At 50.5% G+C, this 23991-nt stretch overlaps 1 protein-coding gene across 3 annotated transcripts in view; it reads left to right on the plus strand.

The window, feature by feature from the left end:
* Positions 1-23991, plus strand: part of TRIM3 (tripartite motif containing 3) — a 551630-nt gene that overhangs the window by 321332 nt on the left and 206307 nt on the right. For all 3 annotated transcript variants that reach the window (XM_069640490.1, XM_069640489.1, XM_069640491.1), the window contains exons 3-4: positions 817-1051; positions 3355-3506. In XM_069640490.1, coding sequence (XP_069496591.1) covers positions 817-1051; positions 3355-3506 — 387 coding nt within the window. The remainder of the gene's footprint in view (positions 1-816; positions 1052-3354; positions 3507-23991) is intronic.

Raw genomic sequence — 23991 nt, forward strand, 5'->3', positions numbered from 1 at the left:
TTGGATGTGTGCTGTACAGCGTTTACATAATGAGGAGATGAGATTTGCTTGTGTGCTCTGGAGTTCTCCGGATGGTTTGATACTTTGGAGCACACCACTGGTAGAAACTGGGAGAAGACCTTCTGGTTGGGTGCTCTTCCGATCTCCCAGTAAAAGGATAATTATTAGTTGGGTGCTATTGACTACAGTAGATTTACAGAGAATCTAGCTCTATGGAGAACCTGGTACGGGGACGGGTTCCCCAGTGCATTAAGACAGAAGCGGATCGTTTTTTGGGAGAAAATTGGATTCCACCAAATGGAACCTTGGATGGGAGATGCTGGGGTAATCCTTTGCTCTATTAGGAATGTTGGTCATGTTTATTTGGAATGGGTCTTGGTTGTATTTCTTATGCAGAATTGCAAACCTGTGTTGCCTGATCTTCACTCACATGTCTCATCCCTTTTTCCTTGTCATGCCTCCTGATCGCTTTACCCACTACCTTCATTCCGTACCTCCCAGATCTTTCACCCCGTAGCTGCGGTCACCTTCTCCTCGCCCATTTCCTTTCTGCATGCCTTCTTTTAACCTTCTCATTGTCCGTCCTCCATCTTTACTGCCTGGCCGCTCACTGCCAGACCTCCTCTCCTCCTGCCTGTCTGCCACTTCAGTGCCGCTGGTCTTGCCCTCTTCACTCACTGCACCATAGGCTCCTGCCCTGCTCATGCTGCCATCTCTCCAGGTGTGCCTGGCTCGACTCTGCTTCCTGTAACTTGTCCCATCTTCTCCGTAGTAGGAAGTCCTTCTTATCCTCTTGTTGTGGCTGTTCCGTCCCAGGTGTCTCCAGAACTATATCCCGCCCCAGAGCCTAACCCTATCCTGCCCCGTGTGCCGTCAGACCTCCATCCTGCCCGAGAAGGGAGTTGCCGCTCTACAGAACAACTTCTTCATCACCAACCTGATGGAGGTCCTGCAGCGCAACCCGGAGTGCAACCGTGAGGACTCCTCCATGATGGACTCGGTCAGTGCCGTGTCTGGGAAGCCGCTCTCCTGCCCCAACCACGAGGGCAAGGTAGGTCCTACCGCTATCTGTCAGGATCCTTACCTTGGGACTGGTAATGTTGCCCATACGATTGGAGTTCAAAAGGTGATATTGGCATAATTGACCTAAAAACATTTGACCTAAAACCTTTGATCAAATTTTTTTTACCCTTTTTTGGTCAAATTTAATTAAATATATATATATATATATATATATATATATATGGGGTGGGGTAAGGGTATAGATTAGGTTGAGGGGAAGTGGGGGGATTGCAGGGGGGGGGTCTTTGCCCATCATTTTAGACTGAAAGAAAGGTCAAATTCAAACAAATGTGATTGGGTCAAATGTTTTAGGTCAAATAGACACAAACTGAAAAAGATCTGGTTGGTCAGATTGCGACGGCTGGTGGAGACCGTTTGTCCATGGGTCATGGGAAAGGGAACGTTGGTCGCTGCAGTTAATATCGTACTTGTGTTCCGTAGTATATGCAATAAAATGCCATTGGTATATGGTAACATTCCTCTTTGGATTAGTTTCTAATAACCATATTCCTGCATTCACTATTTAACCATATGCCAGCATTCACTGGATAACCATATTCCTGCATTCACCATTTAAATGTATGCCAGCATTCGCTGAGTAACCATATGCTAGCATTCACTATTTAACCATATGCCAGCATTCACTATTTAACCATATGCCAGCATTCACTGGGTAACCATATTCCTGCATTCACTGGGCAACAATATGCCAGAATTCACTGAGTAACCATATTCCCGCATTCACTATTTAACCATATGCCAGCATTCATTGGGTAACCATATGCCAGCATTCACTGGGTAACCATATTCCTGCATTCACCATTTAAATGTATGCCAGCATTCGCTGAGTAACCATATGCTAGCATTCACTATTTAACCATATGCCAGCATTCACTATTTAACCATATGTCAGCATTCACTGGGTAACCATATTCCTGCATTCACTGGGTAACAATATGCCAGCATTCACTGAGTAACCATATTCCCGCATTCACTATTTAACCATATGCCAGCATTCACTGGGTAACCATATGCCAGCATTCACTGGGTAACCATATTCCTGCATTCATTATTTAACCATATGCCAGCATTCACTGGGTAACCATATTCCTGCATTCACTGGGTAACAATATGCCAGCATTCTCTGAGTAACCAAATTCCCGCATTCACTATTTAACCATATTGCAGCATTCACTGGGTAACCATATTCCTGCATTCACCATTTAAACATATGCCAGCATTCTCTGTGTAACAATATGCCAGCATTTGCTGAGTAACCATATGCCAGGATTCACTATTTAACCATATGCCAGCATTCACTGGGTAACCATATTCCTGCATTCACTGGGTAACAATATGCCAGCATTCATCGAGTAACCATATGCCAGCATTCACTATTTAACCATATGCCAGCATTCACTGGGTAACCATATTCCTGCATTCACTATTTAACCATATGCCAGCATTTACTGGGTAACAATATTCCTGCATTCACTGGGTAACAATATGCCAGCATTCACTGAGTAACCATATTCCTGCATTCACTATTTAACCATATTCCTGCATTCACTGGGTAACAATATGCCAGCATTCATCGAGTAACCATATGCCAGCATTCACTATTTAACCATATTCCTGCATTCACTGGGTAACCATATTCCTGCATTCACTGGGTAACAATATGCCAGCATTCATCGAGTAACCATATGCCAGCATTCACTATTTAACCATATGCCAGCATTCACTGGGTAACCATATTCCCGCATTCACTATTTAACCATATTCCTGCATTCACTGTGTAACAATATTCCTGCATTCACCATTTAACCGTATGCCAGCATTCACTGTGTAACAATATGCTAGCATATGGGTAACAATATGCCAGCATTCAATGAGTATCCATATGCCAGCATACACAGGGTCAACTTTTAGAAATATGCTGTAACTGCTTTCCTTTTTTCTAAGTCAGTCTCTTAAAATGGTTGATAATATGGTTTGGAGAACACACGATAAGTTGGTGGACATTTTGTGGTGGGGTCATCGTTGTGCCTAGCAAAATGGCGTCCTGGTGTCGCTGTTTGTCAGCGGCGCAGTGAAGGATTACTAGTGCTCGCTGTGGTCCATCAGGTTAATAGGCTATTGCTGTGGGGATGGAGTGGAGACACAAGAGTGTGGCTTCAGAGGTCAGTGGGGCTAGGGGTGAACCTATGGGATTGCTAAGCCTGGCGCTCGCCCAGGGGCAGTGGCACATGGAGGCCGGGCTCTTCACGGTGTCCATGCTTCTCTCCACAGATGATGGAGTTCTACTGTGGCTCTTGTGAGACGGCCATGTGCCACGAGTGCACAGAGGGGGAGCACCGAGAACACGTCACGGTTCCGCTGAAGGATGTGGTGGAGCAGCACAAGGCATCGCTGAAGAATCAACTGGACGCCGTCAAGAGCAGGTACTGCGTGCGGAGTCGGGGAAGCTCCTGGCGCCACACTGGTGGGGGTGGACCATGCGCCAGGAGAGGCTTGGAAGCCAGTGGATACTTAGTCTGGGAAATCGAGTCGCCTCTGGGCCCTGCGTAGAGCCCGAGGATGCGCCTCAGGACTTTGTGTGAGATGATGGAGCAGGGCAGGCGGTGTGTATCAAAGACAGTGTGAGATGATGGAACAGGGCAGGCGGTATGTATGAAAGACAGTGTGAGATGATGGAACAGGGCAGGCGATGTGTATCAAAGACAGTGTGAGATGATGGAGCAGGGCAGGCAGTGTGTATGAAAGACACAGTGTGAGATGATGGAACAGGGCAGGTGGTGTGTATGAAAGACAGTGTGAGATGACAGCAGGGCAGGCGATGTGTATGAAAGACAGTGTAAGATGATGGAGCAGGGCAGGCGATGTGTATGAAAGACAGTGTGAGATGATGGAGCAGGGCAGGCGGTGTGTATGAAAGACAGTGTGAGATGACGGAGTAGGGCAGGCGGTGTGTATGAAAGACAGTGTGAGATGACGGAGCAGGGCAGGCAGTATGTATGAAAGACAGTGTGAGATGATGGAACAGGGCAGGCGATGTGTATCAAAGACAGTGTGAGATGATGGAGCAGGGCAGGCAGTGTGTATGAAAGACACAGTGTGAGATGATGGAACAGGGCAGGCGGTGTGTATGAAAGACAGTGTGAGATGACAGCAGGGCAGGCGATGTGTATGAAAGACAGTGTGAGATGATGGAGCAGGGCAGGCGATGTGTATGAAAGACAGTGTGAGATGATGGAGCAGGGCAGGCGGTGTGTATGAAAGACAGTGTGAGATGACGGAGTAGGGCAGGCGGTGTGTATGAAAGACAGTGTGAGATGACGGAGCAGGGCAGGCGGTGTGTATGAAAGACAGTGTGAGATGATGGAGCAGGGCAGGCGGTGTGTATGAAAGACAGTGTGAGATGACGGAGCCGGGCAGGCGGTGTGTATGAAAGACAGTGTGAGATGACGGAGCAGGGCAGGCGGTGTGTATGAAAGACAGTGTGAGATGATGGAACAGGGCAGGCGGTATGTATGAAAGACAGTGTGAGATGATGGAGCAGGGCAGGCAGTGTGTATGAAAGACACAGTGTGAGATGATGGAACAGGGCAGGCGGTGTGTATGAAAGACAGTGTGAGATGACGTAGCAGTGCAGGCGATGTGTATGAAAGACAGTGTGAGATGATGGAACAGGGCAGGCGGTGTGTATGAAAGACAGTGTGAGATGATGGAACAGAGCAGGCGGTATGTATGAAAGACAGTGTGAGATGGAACAGGGCAGGCGGTGTGTATCAAAGACAGTGTGAGATGATGGAGCAGGGCAGGCGGTGTGTATGAAAGAGAGTGTGAGATGATGGAACAGGGCAGGCGGTGTGTATGAAAGACACAGTGAGATGATGGAGCAGGGCAGGCGGTGTGTATGAAAGACAGTGTGAGAGGATGGAGCAGGGCAGGCGGTGTGTATGAAAGACAGTGTGAGATGATGGAACAGGGCAGGCGGTGTGTATCAAAGACAGTGTGAGATGATGGAGCAGGGCAGGCGGTGTGTATGAAAGACAGTGTGAGATGATGGAGCAGGGCAGGCAGTGTGTATGAAAGACACATTGTGAGATGATGAAGCAGGGCAGGCAGTGTGTATGAAAGACAGTGTGAGATGATGGAGCAGGGCAGGCGGTGTGTATGAAAGACAGTGTGAGATGATGGAGCAGGGCAGGCAGTGTGTATGAAAGACACATTGTGAGATGATGAAGCAGGGCAGGCAGTGTGTATGAAAGACAGTGTGAGATGATGGAGCAGGGCAGGCGGTGTGTATGAAAGACAGTGTGAGATGACGGAGCAGGGCAGGCAGTGTGTATGAAAGACATATTGTGAGAGGATGGAGCAGGGCAGGCAGTGTGTATGAAAGACAGTGTGAGATGATGGAACAGGGCAGGCAGTGTGTATGAAAGACAGTGTGAGATGATGGAGCAGGGCAGGCGGTGTGTATGAAAGACAGTGTGAGATGATGGAGCAGGGCAGGCGGTGTGTATGAAAGACACAGTGTGAGATGACGGAGCAGGGCAGGCGATGTGTATGAAAGACAGTGTGAGATGATGGAACAGGGCAGGCGGTATGTATGAAAGACAGTGTGAGATGATGGAACAGGGCAGGCGGTGTGTATGAAATACACAGTGAGATGACGTAGCAGTGCAGGCGATGTGTATGAAAGACAGTGTGAGATGATGGAGCAGGGCAGGCGGTGTGTATGAAAGACAGTGTGAGATGACGGAGTAGGGCAGGCGGTGTGTATGAAAGACAGTGTGAGATGATGGAACAGGGCAGGCGGTATGTATGAAAGACAGTGTGAGATGATGGAACAGGGCAGGCGGTGTGTATCAAAGACAGTGTGAGATGATGGAGCAGGGCAGGCAGTGTGTATGAAAGACACAGTGTGAGATGATGGAACAGGGCAGGCGGTGTGTATGAAATACACAGTGAGATGACGGAGCAGGGCAGGCGATGTGTATGAAAGACAGTGTGAGATGATGGAGCAGGGCAGGCGGTGTGTATGAAAGACAGTGTGAGATGACGGAGCAGGGCAGGTGGTGTGTATGAAAGACAGTGTGAGATGATGGAGCAGGGCAGGCAGTGTGTATGAAAGACACAGTGTGAGATGATGGAACAGGGCAGGCGGTGTGTATGAAAGACAGTGTGAGATGACGTAGCAGTGCAGGCGATGTGTATGAAAGACAGTGTGAGATGATGGAACAGGGCAGGCGGTGTGTATGAAAGGCAGTGTGAGATGATGGAACAGAGCAGGCGGTATGTATGAAAGACAGTGTGAGATGGAACAGGGCAGGCGGTGTGTATCAAAGACAGTGTGAGATGATGGAGCAGGGCAGGCGGTGTGTATGAAAGAGAGTGTGAGATGATGGAACAGGGCAGGCGGTGTGTATGAAAGACACAGTGAGATGATGGAGCAGGGCAGGCGGTGTGTATGAAAGACAGTGTGAGAGGATGGAGCAGGGCAGGCGGTGTGTATGAAAGACAGTGTGAGAGGATGGAGCAGGGCAGGCGGTGTGTATGAAAGACAGTGTGAGATGATGGAACAGGGCAGGCGGTGTGTATCAAAGACAGTGTGAGATGATGGAGCAGGGCAGGCGGTGTGTATGAAAGACAGTGTGAGATGATGGAGCAGGGCAGGCAGTGTGTATGAAAGACACATTGTGAGATGATGAAGCAGGGCAGGCAGTGTGTATGAAAGACAGTGTGAGATGATGGAGCAGGGCAGGCGGTGTGTATGAAAGACAGTGTGAGATGATGGAGCAGGGCAGGCAGTGTGTATGAAAGACACATTGTGAGATGATGAAGCAGGGCAGGCAGTGTGTATGAAAGACAGTGTGAGATGATGGAGCAGGGCAGGCGGTGTGTATGAAAGACAGTGTGAGATGACGGAGCAGGGCAGGCAGTGTGTATGAAAGACATATTGTGAGAGGATGGAGCAGGGCAAGCAGTGTGTATGAAAGACAGTGTGAGATGATGGAACAGGGCAGGCAGTGTGTATGAAAGACAGTGTGAGATGATGGAGCAGGGCAGGCGGTGTGTATGAAAGACAGTGTGAGATGATGGAGCAGGGCAGGCGGTGTGTATGAAAGACACAGTGTGAGATGACGGAGCAGGGCAGGCGATGTGTATGAAAGACAGTGTGAGATGATGGAACAGGGCAGGCGGTATGTATGAAAGACAGTGTGAGATGATGGAACAGGGCAGGCGGTGTGTATGAAATACACAGTGAGATGACGTAGCAGTGCAGGCGATGTGTATGAAAGACAGTGTGAGATGATGGAGCAGGGCAGGCGGTGTGTATGAAAGACAGTGTTAGATGACGGAGTAGGGCAGGCGGTGTGTATGAAAGACAGTGTGAGATGATGGAACAGGGCAGGCGGTATGTATGAAAGACAGTGTGAGATGATGGAACAGGGCAGGCGGTGTGTATCAAAGACAGTGTGAGATGATGGAGCAGGGCAGGCAGTGTGTATGAAAGACACAGTGTGAGATGATGGAACAGGGCAGGCGGTGTGTATGAAATACACAGTGAGATGACGGAGCAGGGCAGGCGATGTGTATGAAAGACAGTGTGAGATGATGGAGCAGGGCAGGCGGTGTGTATGAAAGACAGTGTGAGATGACGGAGCAGGGCAGGTGGTGTGTATGAAAGACAGTGTGAGATGATGGAACAGAGCAGGCGGTATGTATGAAAGACAGTGTGAGATGGAACAGGGCAGGCGGTGTGTATGAAAGACACAGTGTGAAATGATGGAGCAGGGCAGGCAGTGTGTATGAAAGACACAGTGTGAGATGATGGAACAGGGCAGGCGGTGTGTATGAAATACACAGTGAGATGACGGAGCAGGGCAGGCGGTGTGTATGAAAGACAGTGTGAGATGACGGAGCAGGGCAGGCGGTGTGTATGAAAGACAGTGTGAGATGATGGAACAGAGCAGGCGGTATGTATGAAAGACAGTGTGAGATGGAACAGGGCAGGCGGTGTGTATCAAAGACAGTGTGAGATGATGGAGCAGGGCAGGCGGTGTGTATGAAAGACAGTGTGAGATGACGGAGCAGGGCAGGCGGTGTGTATGAAAGACAGTGTGAGATGATGGAACAGGGCAGGCGGTATGTATGAAAGACAGTGTGAGATGGAACAGGGCAGGCGGTGTGTATCAAAGACAGTGTGAGATGATGGAGCAGGGCAGGCGGTGTGTATGAAAGACAGTGTGAGATGACGGAGCAGGGCAGGCGGTGTGTATGAAAGACAGTGTGAGATGACGGAGCAGGGCAGGCAGTGTGTATGAAAGACAGTGTGAGATGATGGAACAGGGCAGGCGGTATGTATGAAAGACAGTGTGAGATGATGGAACAGAGCAGGCGGTATGTATGAAAGACAGTGTGAGATGGAACAGGGCAGGCGGTGTGTATCAAAGACAGTGTGAGATGATGGAGCAGGGCAGGCGGTGTGTATGAAAGAGAGTGTGAGATGATGGAACAGGGCAGGCGGTGTGTATGAAAGACACATTGAGATGACGTAGCAGGGCAGGCGATGTGTATGAAAGACAGTGTGCGATGATGGAGCAGGGCAGGCGGTGTGTATGAAAGACAGTGTGAGATGACGGAGCAGGGCAGGCGGTGTGTATGAAAGACAGTGTGAGATGATGGAACAGGGCAGGCGGTATGTATGAAAGACAGTGTGAGATGATGGAACAGGGCAGGCGGTGTGTATGAAAGACAGTGTGAGATGATGGAACAGAGCAGGCGGTATGTATGAAAGACAGTGTGAGATGGAACAGGGCAGGCGGTGTGTATGAAAGACACAGTGTGAAATGATGGAGCAGGGCAGGCGGTGTGTATGAAAGACACAGTGTGAGATGATGGAACAGGGCAGGCGGTGTGTATGAAATACACAGTGAGATGACGGAGCAGGGCAGGCGATGTGTATGAAAGACAGTGTGAGATGATGGAGCAGGGCAGGCGGTGTGTATGAAAGACAGTGTGAGATGACGGAGCAGGGCAGGCGGTGTGTATGAAAGACAGTGTGAGATGATGGAACGGAGCAGGCGGTATGTATGAAAGACAGTGTGAGATGGAACAGGGCAGGCGGTGTGTATCAAAGACAGTGTGAGATGATGGAGCAGGGCAGGCGGTGTGTATGAAAGAGTGTGAGATGATGGAACAGGGCAGGCGGTGTGTATGAAAGACACAGTGAGATGACGTAGCAGGGCAGGCGGTGTGTATCAAAGACAGTGTGAGATGATGGAGCAGGGCAGGCGGTGTGTATGAAAGACAGTGTGAGATGACGGAGCAGGGCAGGCGGTGTGTATGAAAGACAGTGTGAGATGATGGAACAGGGCAGGCGGTATGTATGAAAGACAGTGTGAGATGATGGAACAGAGCAGGCGGTATGTATGAAAGACAGTGTGAGATGGAACAGGGCAGGCGGTGTGTATCAAAGACAGTGTGAGATGGAACAGGGCAGGCGGTGTGTATCAAAGACAGTGTGAGATGACAGAGCAGGGCAGGCGGTGTGTATGAAAGACAGTGTGAGATGACGGAGCCGGGCAGGCGGTGTGTATGAAAGACAGTGTGAGATGATGGAACAGGGCAGGCGGTATGTATGAAAGACAGTGTGAGATGATGGAACAGAGCAGGCGGTATGTATGAAAGACTTTGTGAGATGATGGAACAGGGCAGGCGGTGTGTATGAAAGACACATTGAGATGACGTAGCAGGGCAGGCGGTGTGTATCAAAGACAGTGTGAGATGATGGAGCAGGGCAGGCGGTGTGTATGAAAGACACAGTGAGATGACGTAGCAGGGCAGGCGATGTGTATGAAAGACAGTGTGCGATGATGGAGCAGGGCAGGCGGTGTGTATGAAAGACAGCGTGAGAGGATGGAGCAGGGCAGGCGGTGTGTATGAAAGACAGTGTGAGATGATGGAACAGGGCAGGCGGTGTGTATCAAAGACAGTGTGAGATGATGGAGCAGGGCAGGCGGTGTGTATGAAAGACAGTGTGAGATGATGGAGCAGGGCAGGCAGTGTGTATGAAAGACACATTGTGAGATGATGAAGCAGGGCAGGCAGTGTGTATGAAAGACAGTGTGAGATGATGGAGCAGGGCAGGCGGTGTGTATGAAAGACAGTGTGAGATGATGGAGCAGGGCGGGCAGTGTGTATGAAAGACACATTGTGAGATGATGAAGCAGGGCAGGCAGTGTGTATGAAAGACAGTGTGAGATGATGGAGCAGGGCAGGCGGTGTGTATGAAAGACAGTGTGAGATGACGGAGCAGGGCAGGCAGTGTGTATGAAAGACATATTGTGAGAGGATGGAGCAGGGCAGGCAGTGTGTATGAAAGACAGTGTGAGATGATGGAACAGGGCAGGCAGTGTGTATGAAAGACAGTGTGAGATGATGGAGCAGGGCAGGCAGTGTGTATGAAAGACATATTGTGAGAGGATGAAGCAGGGCAGGCAGTGTGTATGAAAGACAGTGTGAGATGATGGAGCAGGGCAGGCGGTGTGTATGAAAGACAGTGTGAGATGATGGAGCAGGGCAGGCGGTGTGTATGAAAGACACAGTGTGAGATGACGGAGCAGGGCAGGCGATGTGTATGAAAGACAGTGTGAGATGATGGAACAGGGCAGGCGGTATGTATGAAAGACAGTGTGAGATGATGGAACAGGGCAGGCGGTGTGTATGAAATACACAGTGAGATGATGTAGCAGTGCAGGCGATGTGTATGAAAGACAGTGTGAGATGATGGAGCAGGGCAGGCGGTGTGTATGAAAGACAGTGTGAGATGACAGAGTAGGGCAGGCGGTGTGTATGAAAGACAGTGTGAGATGATGGAACAGGGCAGGCGGTATGTATGAAAGACAGTGCGAGATGATGGAACAGGGCAGGCGGTGTGTATCAAAGACAGTGTGAGATGATGGAGCAGGGCAGGCAGTGTGTATGAAAGACACAGTGTGAGATGATGGAACAGGGCAGGCGGTGTGTATGAAATACACAGTGAGATGACGGAGCAGGGCAGGCGATGTGTATGAAAGACAGTGTGAGATGATGGAGCAGGGCAGGCGGTGTGTATGAAAGACAGTGTGAGATGACGGAGCAGGGCAGGTGGTGTGTATGAAAGACAGTGTGAGATGATGGAACGGGCAGGCGGTGTGTATGAAAGACAGTGTGAGATGATGGAACAGAGCAGGCGGTATGTATGAAAGACAGTGTGAGATTGAACAGGGCAGGCGGTGTGTATGAAAGACACAGTGTGAAATGATGGAGCAGGGCAGGCAGTGTGTATGAAAGACACAGTGTGAGATGATGGAACAGGGCAGGCGGTGTGTATGAAATACACAGTGAGATGACGGAGCAGGGCAGGCGGTGTGTATGAAAGACAGTGTGAGATGACGGAGCAGGGCAGGCGGTGTGTATGAAAGACAGTGTGAGATGATGGAACAGAGCAGGCGGTATGTATGAAAGACAGTGTGAGATGGAACAGGGCAGGCGGTGTGTATCAAAGACAGTGTGAGATGATGGAGCAGGGCAGGCGGTGTGTATGAAAGACAGTGTGAGATGACGGAGCAGGGCAGGCGGTGTGTATGAAAGACAGTGTGAGATGATGGAACAGGGCAGGCGGTATGTATGAAAGACAGTGTGAGATGGAACAGGGCAGGCGGTGTGTATCAAAGACAGTGTGAGATGATGGAGCAGGGCAGGCGGTGTGTATGAAAGACAGTGTGAGATGACGGAGCAGGGCAGGCGGTGTGTATGAAAGACAGTGTGAGATGACGGAGCAGGGCAGGCGGTGTGTATGAAAGACAGTGTGAGATGATGGAACAGGGCAGGCGGTATGTATGAAAGACAGTGTGAGATGATGGAAAAGAGCAGGCGGTATGTATGAAAGACAGTGTGAGATGGAACAGGGCAGGCGGTGTGTATCAAAGACAGTGTGAGATGATGGAGCAGGGCAGGCGGTGTGTATGAAAGAGAGTGTGAGATGATGGAACAGGGCAGGCGGTGTGTATGAAAGACACATTGAGATGACGTAGCAGGGCAGGCGATGTGTATGAAAGACAGTGTGCGATGATGGAGCAGGGCAGGCGGTGTGTATGAAAGACAGTGTGAGATGACGGAGCAGGGCAGGCGGTGTGTATGAAAGACAGTGTGAGATGATGGAACAGGGCAGGCGGTGTGTATGAAAGACAGTGTGAGATGATGGAACAGAGCAGGCGGTATGTATGAAAGACAGTGTGAGATGGAACAGGGCAGGCGGTGTGTATGAAAGACACAGTGTGAAATGATGGAGCAGGGCAGGCGGTGTGTATGAAAGACACAGTGTGAGATGATGGAACAGGGCAGGCGGTGTGTATGAAATACACAGTGAGATGACGGAGCAGGGCAGGCGATGTGTATGAAAGACAGTGTGAGATGATGGAGCAGGGCAGGCGGTGTGTATGAAAGACAGTGTGAGATGACGGAGCAGGGCAGGCGGTGTGTATGAAAGACAGTGTGAGATGATGGAACGGAGCAGGCGGTATGTATGAAAGACAGTGTGAGATGGAACAGGGCAGGCGGTGTGTATCAAAGACAGTGTGAGATGATGGAGCAGGGCAGGCGGTGTGTATGAAAGAGTGTGAGATGATGGAACAGGGCAGGCGGTGTGTATGAAAGACACAGTGAGATGACGTAGCAGGGCAGGCGGTGTGTATCAAAGACAGTGTGAGATGATGGAGCAGGGCAGGCGGTGTGTATGAAAGACAGTGTGAGATGACGGAGCAGGGCAGGCGGTGTGTATGAAAGACAGTGTGAGATGATGGAACAGGGCAGGCGGTATGTATGAAAGACAGTGTGAGATGATGGAACAGAGCAGGCGGTATGTATGAAAGACAGTGTGAGATGGAACAGGGCAGGCGGTGTGTATCAAAGACAGTGTGAGATGGAACAGGGCAGGCGGTGTGTATAAAAGACAGTGTGAGATGACAGAGCAGGGCAGGCGGTGTGTATGAAAGACAGTGTGAGATGACGGAGCCGGGCAGGCGGTGTGTATGAAAGACAGTGTGAGATGATGGAACAGGGCAGGCGGTATGTATGAAAGACAGTGTGAGATGATGGAACAGAGCAGGCGGTATGTATGAAAGACTTTGTGAGATGATGGAACAGGGCAGGCGGTGTGTATGAAAGACACATTGAGATGACGTAGCAGGGCAGGCGGTGTGTATCAAAGACAGTGTGAGATGATGGAGCAGGGCAGGCGGTGTGTATGAAAGACAGTGTGAGATGATGGAACAGGGCAGGCGGTGTGTATGAAAGACACAGTGAGATGACGTAGCAGGGCAGGCGATGTGTATGAAAGACAGTGTGAGATGATGGAACAGGGCAGGCGTTATGTATCAAAGACAGTGTGAGATGATGGAGCAGGGCAGGCGGTGTGTATGAAAGAGAGTGTGAGATGATGGAGCAGGGCAGGCGATGTGTATGAAAGACAGTGTGCGATGATGGAGCAGGGCAGGCGGTGTGTATGAAAGACAGTGTGAGATGACGGAGCAGGGCAGGCGGTGTGTATGAAAGACAGTGTGAGATGATGGAACAGGGCAGGCGGTATGTATGAAAGACAGTGTGAGATGATGGAACAGGGCAGGCGGTGTGTATGAAAGACAGTGTGAGATGATGGAACAGAGCAGGCGGTATGTATGAAAGACAGTGTGAGATGGAACAGGGCAGGCGGTGTGTATGAAAGACACAGTGTGAAATGATGGAGCAGGGCAGGCGGTGTGTATGAAAGACACAGTGTGAGATGATGGAACAGGGCAGGCGGTGTGTATGAAAGACACAGTGAGATGACGGAGCAGGGCAGGCGGTGTTTATCAAAGACAGTGTGAGATGATGGAGCAGGGCAGGCGGTGTGTATGAAAGACAGTGTGAGATGACGGAGCAGGGCAGGCGGTGTGTATGAAAGACAGTGTGAGATGATGGAACAGGGCAGGCGGTATGTATGAAAGACAGTGTGAGATGATGGAACAGAGCAGGCGGTATGTATGAAAGACAGTGTGAGATGGAACAGGGCAGGCGGTGTGTATCAAAGACAGTGTGAGATGACAGAGCAGGGCAGGCGGTGTGTATGAAAGACAGTGTGAGATGATGGAACAGGGCAGGCGGTATGTATGAAAGACAGTGTGAGATGATGGAACAGAGCAGGCGGTATGTATGAAAGACAGTGTGAGATGGAACAGGGCAGGCGGTGTGTATCAAAGACAGTGTGAGATGATGGAGCAGGGCAGGCGGTGTGTATGAAAGAGAGTGTGAGATGATGGAACAGGGCAGGCGGTGTGTATGAAAGACACAGTGAGATGACGTAGCAGGGCAGGCGGTGTTTATCAAAGACAGTGTGAGATGATGGAGCAGGGCAGGCGGTGTGTATGAAAGACAGTGTGAGATGACGGAGCAGGGCAGGCGGTGTGTATGAAAGACAGTGTGAGATGATGGAACAGGGCAGGCGGTATGTATGAAAGACAGTGTGAGATGATGGAACAGAGCAGGCGGTATGTATGAAAGACAGTGTGAGATGGAACAGGGCAGGCGGTGTGTATCAAAGACAGTGTGAGATGACAGAGCAGGGCAGGCGGTGTGTATCAAAGACAGTGTGAGATGACAGAGCAGGGCAGGCGGTGTGTATGAAAGACAGTGTGAGATGACGGAGCCGGGCAGGCGGTGTGTATGAAAGACAGTGTGAGATGATGGAACAGGGCAGGCGGTATGTATGAAAGACAGTGTGAGATGATGGAACAGAGCAGGCGGTATGTATGAAAGACAGTGTGAGATGGAACAGGGCAGGCGGTGTGTATCAAAGACAGTGTGAGATGATGGAGCAGGGCAGGCGGTGTGTATGAAAGAGAGTGTGAGATGACGGAGCAGGGCAGGCGGTGTGTATGAAAGACACAGTGAGATGACGTAGCAGGGCAGGCGGTGTGTATCAAAGACAGTGTGAGATGATGGAGCAGGGCAGGCGGTGTGTATGAAAGACAGTGTGAGATGACGGAGCAGGGCAGGCGGTGTGTATGAAAGACAGTGTGAGATGATGGAACAGGGCAGGCGGTATGTATGAAAGACAGTGTGAGATGATGGAACAGAGCAGGCGGTATGTATGAAAGACAGTGTGAGATGGAACAGGGCAGGCGGTGTGTATCAAAGACAGTGTGAGATGACAGAGCAGGGCAGGCGGTGTGTATCAAAGACAGTGTGAGATGACAGAGCAGGGCAGGCGGTGTGTATGAAAGACAGTGTGAGATGACGGAGCCGGGCAGGCGGTGTGTATGAAAGACAGTGTGAGATGATGGAACAGGGCAGGCGGTATGTATGAAAGACAGTGTGAGATGATGGAACAGAGCAGGCGGTATGTATGAAAGACTTTGTGAGATGATGGAACAGAGCAGGCGGTATGTATGAAAGACAGTGTGAGATGGAGCAGGGCAGGCGGTGTGTATCAAAGACAGTGTGAGATGATGGAGCAGGGCAGGCGGTGTGTATGAAAGACAGTGTGAGATGACGGAGCAGGGCAGGCGGTGTGTATGAAAGACAGTGTGAGCTGACGGAGCAGGGCAGGCGGTGTGTATGAAAGACAGTGTGAGATGGAACAGGGCAGGCGGTGTGTATCAAAGACAGTGTGAGATGATGGAGCAGGGCAGGCGGTGTGTATGAAAGACAGTGTGAGATGACGGAGCAGGGCAGGCGGTGTGTATGAAAGACAGTGTGAGATAACGGACCAGGGCAGGCGATGTGTATGAAAGACAGTGTGAGATGATGGAGCAGGGCAGGCGGTGTGTATGAAAGGCAGTGTGAGATGACGGAGCAGGGCAGGCGGTGTGTATGAAAGACAGTGTGAGATGACGGAGCAGGGCAGGCGGTGTGTATGAAAGACAGTGTGAGATGATGGAACAGGGCAGGCGGTATGTATGAAAGACAGTGTGAGATGATGGAACAGAGCAGGCAGTATGTATGAAAGACAGTGTGAGATGGAACAGGGCAGGCGGTGTGTATCAAAGACAGTGTGAGATGATGGAGCAGGGCAGGCGGTGTGTATGAAAGACAGTGTGAGATGATGGAACAGGGCAGGCGGTATGTATGAAAGACAGTTTGAGATGATGGAGCAGGGCAGGCGGTATGTATGAAAGACAGTGTGAGATGGTGGAGCAGGGCAGGCGGTGTGTATGAAAGACAGTGTGAGATGATGGAACAGGGCAGGCGGTGTGTATGAAAGACACAGTGAGATGACGTAGCAGGGCAGGCGATGTGTATGAAAGACAGTGTGCGATGATGGAGCAGGGCAGGCGGTGTGTATGAAAGACACAGGGTGAGAGGATGGAGCAGGGCAGGCGATGTGTATGAAAGACACAGCGAGAGGATGGAGCAGGGCAGGCGGTGTGTATGAAAGACAGTGTGAGATGATGGAACAGAGCAGGCGGTATGTATGAAAGACAGTGTGAGATGGAACAGGACAGGCGGTGTGTATGAAAGACACAGTGTGAAATGATGGAGCAGGGCAGGCAGTGTGTATGAAAGACACAGTGTGAGATGATGGAACAGGGCAGGCGGTGTGTATGAAATACACAGTGAGATGACGGAGCAGGGCAGGCGATGTGTATGAAAGACAGTGTGAGATGATGGAGCAGGGCAGGCGGTGTGTATGAAAGGCAGTGTGAGATGACGGAGCAGGGCAGGCGGTGTGTATGAAAGACAGTGTGAGATGACGGAGCAGGGCAGGCGGTGTGTATGAAAGACAGTGTGAGATGATGGAACAGGGCAGGCGGTATGTATGAAAGACAGTGTGAGATGATGGAACAGAGCAGGCGGTATGTATGAAAGACAGTGTGAGATGGAACAGGGCAGGCGGTGTGTATCAAAGACAGTGTGAGATGATGGAGCAGGGCAGGCGGTGTGTATGAAAGACAGTGTGAGATGACGGAGCAGGGCAGGCGGTGTGTATGAAAGACAGTGTGAGATGATGGAACAGGGCAGGCGGTATGTATGAAAGACAATGTGAGATGATGGAACAGAGCAGGCGGTATGTATGAAAGACAGTGTGAGATGGTGGAACAGGGCAGGCGGTGTGTATGAAAGACAGCGTGCGATGATGGAGCAGGGCAGGCGGTGTGTATGAAAGACAGTGTGAGATGATGGAGCAGGGCAGGCGGTGTGTATGAAAGACACAGCGAGAGGATGGAGCAGGGCAGGCGGTGTGTATGAAAGACAGTGTGAGATGATGGAACAGAGCAGGCGGTATGTATGAAAGACAGTGTGAGATGGAACAGGGCAGGCGGTGTGTATGAAAGACACGGATAGGGGGGGGGGTGTGTGTGTGTGTGTAAATATGACCTGTGGGAGGTGCTGTGTAAGTAGATGGATTTGGGCTGTTGGAGGTGTTGTGTGCGTGTGTAAGGGGATGATGACCTGCTGCATACGGTGTTGCACGTGTGTAGATATATATGTGAGTTGTGGGTGGCATGTGTGAGGAAGTAGATATGAGTTGTGAGAGGTGCAATGTTTGAGAAGATGGATATGGTTGTGAAGTGTGCTGTGTGGGTTTGTGAGCAGATGGGTATAGGCTGCAGGAGGGACTGCAGGATCTGCTGTGTGCATAGATGGCAGGCTGTGGGAGATGCTTGGAGAGGAAATTGGGTTGGGCTGTGGGAGGTTGTGTGGGTGTTGTGATGATTCAAGGGAATTTGTCACTTCCCCCAAGGGGTAGCCCGCCCCTGTGAGGCTAGGGAGGTGAGCCCACTCCACAACACCCTTCTTAAGGGTCGAGGCAAGTGGCACTTTACCGGGAAGGACTCCCATTCCTGTGAGGACCATTACACTGAATGGCATACATGGGACTCTCTAAAATAACAGGGACTTACAAATCCCAAGACTTGCGTGAAGAAAAAGCCAATCTATACCATTATCAAGAAGAAGGAGAAGTGTCCCTTTAAATATAAGTCTCCAATCAACTGAGATGAGCACGGTGAATAGTAAGTAAATGCTGAAAATACGAGTACACGCCGAACAAGGTGGAGATGGAGACGCGCATACGCAGACAAGGGAAGCCTCCTCCCTGCATGACACCTGATGGAAGCTGAGCAGAAGCGAGCTGCGGAGCCCGTAACATTCAAGCTTGCACTGGAAGAAAAGGGGAGATGCCAGAAGCACAGTATATCTCAGATGCAGGAAGCAGAGAGGGCTGGAGCCCAAAACAAGGTGGTGGCATGACCACAAACAATATACGTGGTGGGCAGGGAGCTCTCAAACCAAAGCTGATAACATCCCAAGAATGAAGTGGCACTCGACCCGGTTGCCTGAAGAAACCCTGGGACGTCGCGGGAACTAGAGAGAATCCCGGGAAGAGAATGTCGGCAACAGAGAGCCGATGGCAACGAGGAGCGAGAGAGAAGCTCCTAGACGGGCACGGAGCCTAGAGACGTTCCCCAGCCTTATTGAAGGTAATGGGAAGATGGGGAGGCCAAAAGGGAATCATTATACAGTTCAAGAAAGTCATCTGAGTACAAGTAAAGAAAAGTTGAATACAACACTGATGATCTTAAATGGCTTTTATGTAAGAAAGAGAAAAATTGAAGTCCCTGAGCAGGAGAGAAAGCGACCATGCATATCACTACCCTGGGAAAAGGGGAAATTACTCAAGCCTTCAAAACAGAAATAAGGGACCATAAGAGAAAGGGAATGTTGGGAATGGACGTGCAGACTAACTACCAAAGAACATAACATACAAGACGGAGAATGTCAGAGTCGACCAGAAGTACAGAAGAAATTGTACATCTCCAGGTTTTTCAGTGCCCTTTAAAAACGATGAGAGAAAGTATAAAACGTCAAGGAAGGTCCTTCTTCAGCAGAGGAAAGATAATGGTTTCATTAAGAAGCTGCATGGACTGCTACAGCAAGTAACTGGAGACTATCTGAAGATTGCCTATAAACCATAAAACCAGAGAGTGATGCAAGAAGTACCCTCTGGAGAAGAGAGCCATTCTCCTGGCCTTCATTTGTTTAGATTAGTGGTGGGTTCATTTAGGGTAGTTTTGGGCAGCAGACATAAAAAGGACATAATCCTTTGGACGTTCACAGACTGGCGTGCACCCTAGTTAGATATATAGGTAGTGAACCCCCCATAGCGATGGGGAAAGTTAGGTCTTCATTTTATTTCTTTAATAAATCATTTGGAACATGTCTTCAAAAGTGTCTGTCCCCTTTATCTGACCCTCCACAGTGAGGAGAAGGAGATGGAATGGGGTTGTGGAGGTGCAGTTTGAGTGATATGGATAAAAGGTTGTGTGAAGTCGGGTGAGGGTGTGTGTCGGTATGTGGGGGGGCTAGATGGATGTGGGCTGTGGAAGCTGCTGCTTTGTGGAGTTGGATATGGGTTGTGGGAGGTGCTGTTTTGTGGAGGTGGATATGGGTTGTGTAAAGTGCTGTTTTGTGGATATGGATTGTGTTAGGTGATGTGTGGAGGTGGATATGGGTTGTGGGAGGTGCCGTTTTGTGGCGGTGGCTATGGGTTGTGGGAGGGGAGGTGCTGTATGTGGAGGTGGATATGGGTTGTGGGAGGTGCTTTTTGTGAAGGTGAATATGGGGGGTGGCAGGTGCTGTTTGTGGAGCTGGATTTTAGTTGTGGGAGGTTCTGTTTGTGGAGGTGGATATGGGTTGTGGGAGGTGCTGTTTTGTGGCGGCAGCTATGGGTTGTGGGAGGGGAGGTGCTGTATGTGGAGGTGGATATGGGTTGTGGGAGGTGCTTTTTGTGAAGGTGGATATGGAGTGTGGCAGGTGCTGTTTGTGGAGCTGGATTTGAGTTGTGGGAGGTTCTGTTTGTGGAGGTGGATATGGGTTGTGGGAGGTGCTGTTTGGGGAGGTGGATATGGGTTGTGAGAGGTGCTGTTTGTGGATATGTGTTGTAGGGGTGCTGTTTGTGGAGGTGGGTATGGGTTGCGGGATGTGCTGTTTGTGGAGCTGGATATGGGTTGTGGGAGGTGCTGTTTGTGAAGGTGGAAATGGGGCGTGGGACGTGCTGTTTTGTGATGGTGGATATGGTTTGTGGGAGGTGCTGTTTGTGGAGCTGGATTTGAGTTGTGGGATGTGCTGTTTGTGGAGGTGGATATGGATTGTGGGAAGTGCTGTTTTGTGGATATGGATTGTGAGGTGCTGTTTTGTGGAGGTGGATATGGTTTGTGGGAGGGGAGGTGCTGTATGTGGAGGTGGATATGAGTTGTGGGAGGTGCTGTTTGGGGAGGTGGATATGGGTTGTGTGAGGTGCGGATTTGTGGAAGTGGCTATGGGTTGTGGGATGGGAGGTGCGGTTTTGTGGAGGTGGATATGGGTTGTAGGATGGGAGGTGCTGTTTTGTGGAGGTGGATATTGGTTGTGGGATGGGAGGTGTTGTTTGTGAAGGTGGATATGGGTTGTGGGATGGGAGGTGTTGTTTGTGAAGGTGGATATGGGTTGTGGGAGACACTCTTTGTATAGGTGGATATGGGTTGTGGGAGATGCTGGTTGTGGAGATGGATATGGGTTGTGGGAGGTTCTGTTTGTGGAGGTGGATATGGGTTGTGGGTGGTGCTGGTTGTGGGAGGTGCGGATTGTGGAGGTGGATATGGGTTGTGGGGGTTGCTTTTTGTGGAGGTGGATATGGGTTGTGGGAGGTGCTGTTTTGTGGAGGTGGATATGGGTTCTGGGAGGTGCTCTTTCTGGAAGTGGGATATGGGTTGTGTGAGGTGCTGTTTGTGGAGGTGGGTATGGATTGTGGGTGGTGCTGTTTGTGGAGGTGGAAATGGGTTGTGGGAGGTGCTGTTTGTGGAGGTGGATATGGTTTGTGGGAGGTGTGGTTTGTGGAGGTGGGTATGGGTTGTGGGTGGTGCTATCTGTGGAGGCGGATAGGGGTTGTGGGAGTTGCTTTTTGTGGAGCTGGATATGGGTTGTTTTGGGATTGCTGTTTGTGGAGCTGGATATGGGTTGTGGGTGGTGCTGGTTGTGGGAGGTGCTGATTGTGGAGGTGGATATGGGTTGTGGGGGTTGCTTTTTGTGGAGGTGGATATGGGTTGTGGGAGGTGCTGTTTTGTGGAGGTGGATATAGGTTGTGGGAGGTTTTTGTGGAGGTGGAAATGTCTTGTGGGAGGTGCTCTTTCTGGAAGTGGGATATGGGTTGTGTGAGGTGCTGTTTGTGGAGGTGGATATGGGTTCTGGGAGGTGCTCTTTCTGGAAGTGGGATATGGGTTGTGTGAGGTGCTGTTTGTGGAGGTGGGTATTGATTGTGGGTGGTGCTGTTTGTGGAGGTGGAAATGGGTTGTGGGAGGTGCTGTTTGTGGAGGTGGATATGGTTTGTGGGAGGTGTGGTTTGTGGAGGTGGGTATGGGTTGTGGGTGGTGCTATCTGTGGAGGCGGATAGGGGTTGTGGGAGTTGCTTTTTGTGGAGCTGGATATGGGTTGTTTTGGGATTGCTGTTTGTGGAGCTGGACATGGGTTGTGGGAAGTGCTGATTGTGGAGGTGGATATGGGTGTGGGAGGTGCTGTTTGTGGAGATGGATATGGGTTGTGGGAGGTGCTGTTTATGGAGGCGGATATGGGTTACGGGAGGTGCTGTTTGTGGAAATAGTCATGGGCTGTGGGAGGTGCTGTTTCTGGAGGTGGATAGGAGTTGAGAGGTGCTGTTTGTGGCGGTGGATATGGGTTGCGGGATGTGCTGTTTGTGGAAGTAGACGTGGGAGGTGCTGTTTCTGGAGGTGAGATATGGTCTGTGGGAGGTGCTCTTTCCTGAGGTGAGATATGTGCTGAGGCAGGTGCTGTTTGTGGAGGTGTATATGGGTTCTGGGAGGTGCTGTTTGTAGAGGTGGGTATGGATTCGGATTGTGGGTGGTGCTGTTGGTGGAGGTAGATATGGGTTGTGGGAGCTGCTGGTTGTGGAGGTGGATATGGGTTGTGGGAGTTGCTTTTTGTGGAGCTGGATACGGGTTGTTTTGGGATTGCTGTTTGTGGAGCTGGACATGGGTTGTGGGAGGTGCTAGTTGTGGGAGGTGCTAGTTGTGGGAGATGGATATGGGTTGTGGGAGGTGGGTGCTGTTTGTGTATGTGGATATGGGTTGTGGGGTTGCTTTTTGTGGAGGTGGATATGGGCTGTGGGAGGTGCTATTTCTAAAGGTGGATATGGATTGTGGGGGTACTGTTTGTGAAGGTGGATATGGGCTGTTGGAGATACTGTTTGTGGGGGTGAATATGGTTTGTGGGAACTGCTGTTTGTGTATGTGGATATGGGTTGTGTGGTTGCTTTTTGTGGAAGTGGCTATGGGTTGCGGGATGTGCTGTTTGTGGAAGTGGCTATGGGTTGCGGGATGTGCTGTTTGTGGATGTAGACATGGGCTGTGGGAAGTGCTGTTTCTGGAGTTGGATATGAGTTGTGAGAGGTGCTATTTGGGGAGGTGGATATGGGTTGTGTGAGGTGCGGTTTTGTGGAGGTGGCTATGGGTTGTGGGATGGGAGGTGCGGTTTTGTGGAGGTGGATATGGGTTGTGGGATGGGAGGTGCTGTTTTGTGGAGAACTGCTGTTTGTGTATGTGGATATGGGTTGTGTGGTTGCTTTTTGTGGAAGTGGGTATGGGTTGCTGGATGTGCTGTTTGTGGAAGTGGCTATGGGTTGTGGGATGGGAGGTGCGGTTTTGTGGAGGTGGCTAAGGGTTGTGGGATGGGAGGTGCGGTTTTGTGGAGGTGGAGGTGGAGGTGGAGGTGGATATGGGTTGTGGGATGGGAGGTGCTGTTTTGTGGAGGTGGATATTTGTTGTGGGATGGGTGTTGTGGGATGGGAGATGTTGTTTGTGAAGGTGGATATGGGTTGTGGGAGATACTCTTCGTATAGGTGGATATGGGTTGTGGGAGGTGCTGGTTGTGGAGATGGATATGGGTTGTGGGAGGTTATGTTTGTGGAGGTGGATATGGGTTGTGGGAGGTGCTGTTTGTGGATATATATATATGGGTTGCGGGAGGTGCTGTTTTGTGGAAGTAGACATGGGCTGTGGGAGGTGCTGTTTCTGGAGGTGGTTATGAGTTGTGAGAGGTGCTGTTTGTGGAGGTGGATATGGGTTGTTTTGGGGGTTGCTGTTGAGCTGGACATGGGTTGTGGGTGGTGCTGGTTGTGGGAGGTGCTGATTGTGGAGGTGGATATGGGTTGTGGGGGTTGTTTTTTGTGGATATGGGTTGTGGGAGGTGCTGTTTTGTGGAGGTGGATATGGGTTGTGGGAGGTTTTTGTGGAGGTGGAAATGTCTTGTGGGAGGTGCTCTTTCTGAAAGTGGGATATGGGTTGTGTGAGTTGCTGTTTGTGGAGGTGGATATGGGTCCTGGGAGGTGCTGATTGTGGAGGTGGATATTGGTTGTGGGAGGTGCTGATTGTGGAGGTGAATATGGTGTGTGTGAGGTGCTGTTTGTGAAGGTGGATATGGATTGTGGGTGGTGCTGTTTGTGGAGGTGGATATGGGTTGTAGGTGTGCTGTTTGTGGAGGTGGGTGTGGGTTGCGGGAAGTGCTGTTTGTGGAAGTAGACATGGGTTGTGGAAGGTGCTGTTTGTAGAGGTGGATATGGTTTGTGGGAGGTGTGGTTTGTGGAGGTGGGTATGGATTGTGGGTGGTGCTGTCTGTGGAGGCGGATAGGTGTTGTGGGAGGTGCTGTTTATGGAGGCGGATATGGGTTACGGGAGGTGCTGTTTGTGGAAATAGTCATGGGCTGTGGGAGGTGCTGTTTCTGGAGGTGGATAGAAGTTGAGAGGTGCTGTTTGTGGAAGTAGTCGTGAGAGGTGCTGTTTCTGGAGGTGGGATATGGGCAGTGGGAGGTGCTCTTTCCTGAGGTGGGATATGTGCTGAGGGAGGTGC

Source organism: Ambystoma mexicanum, chromosome 7q, assembly GCF_040938575.1.
Source record: "Ambystoma mexicanum isolate Mex_15411 chromosome 7q, UKY_AmexF1_1, whole genome shotgun sequence".
Taxonomy (NCBI): domain Eukaryota; kingdom Metazoa; phylum Chordata; class Amphibia; order Caudata; family Ambystomatidae; genus Ambystoma; species Ambystoma mexicanum.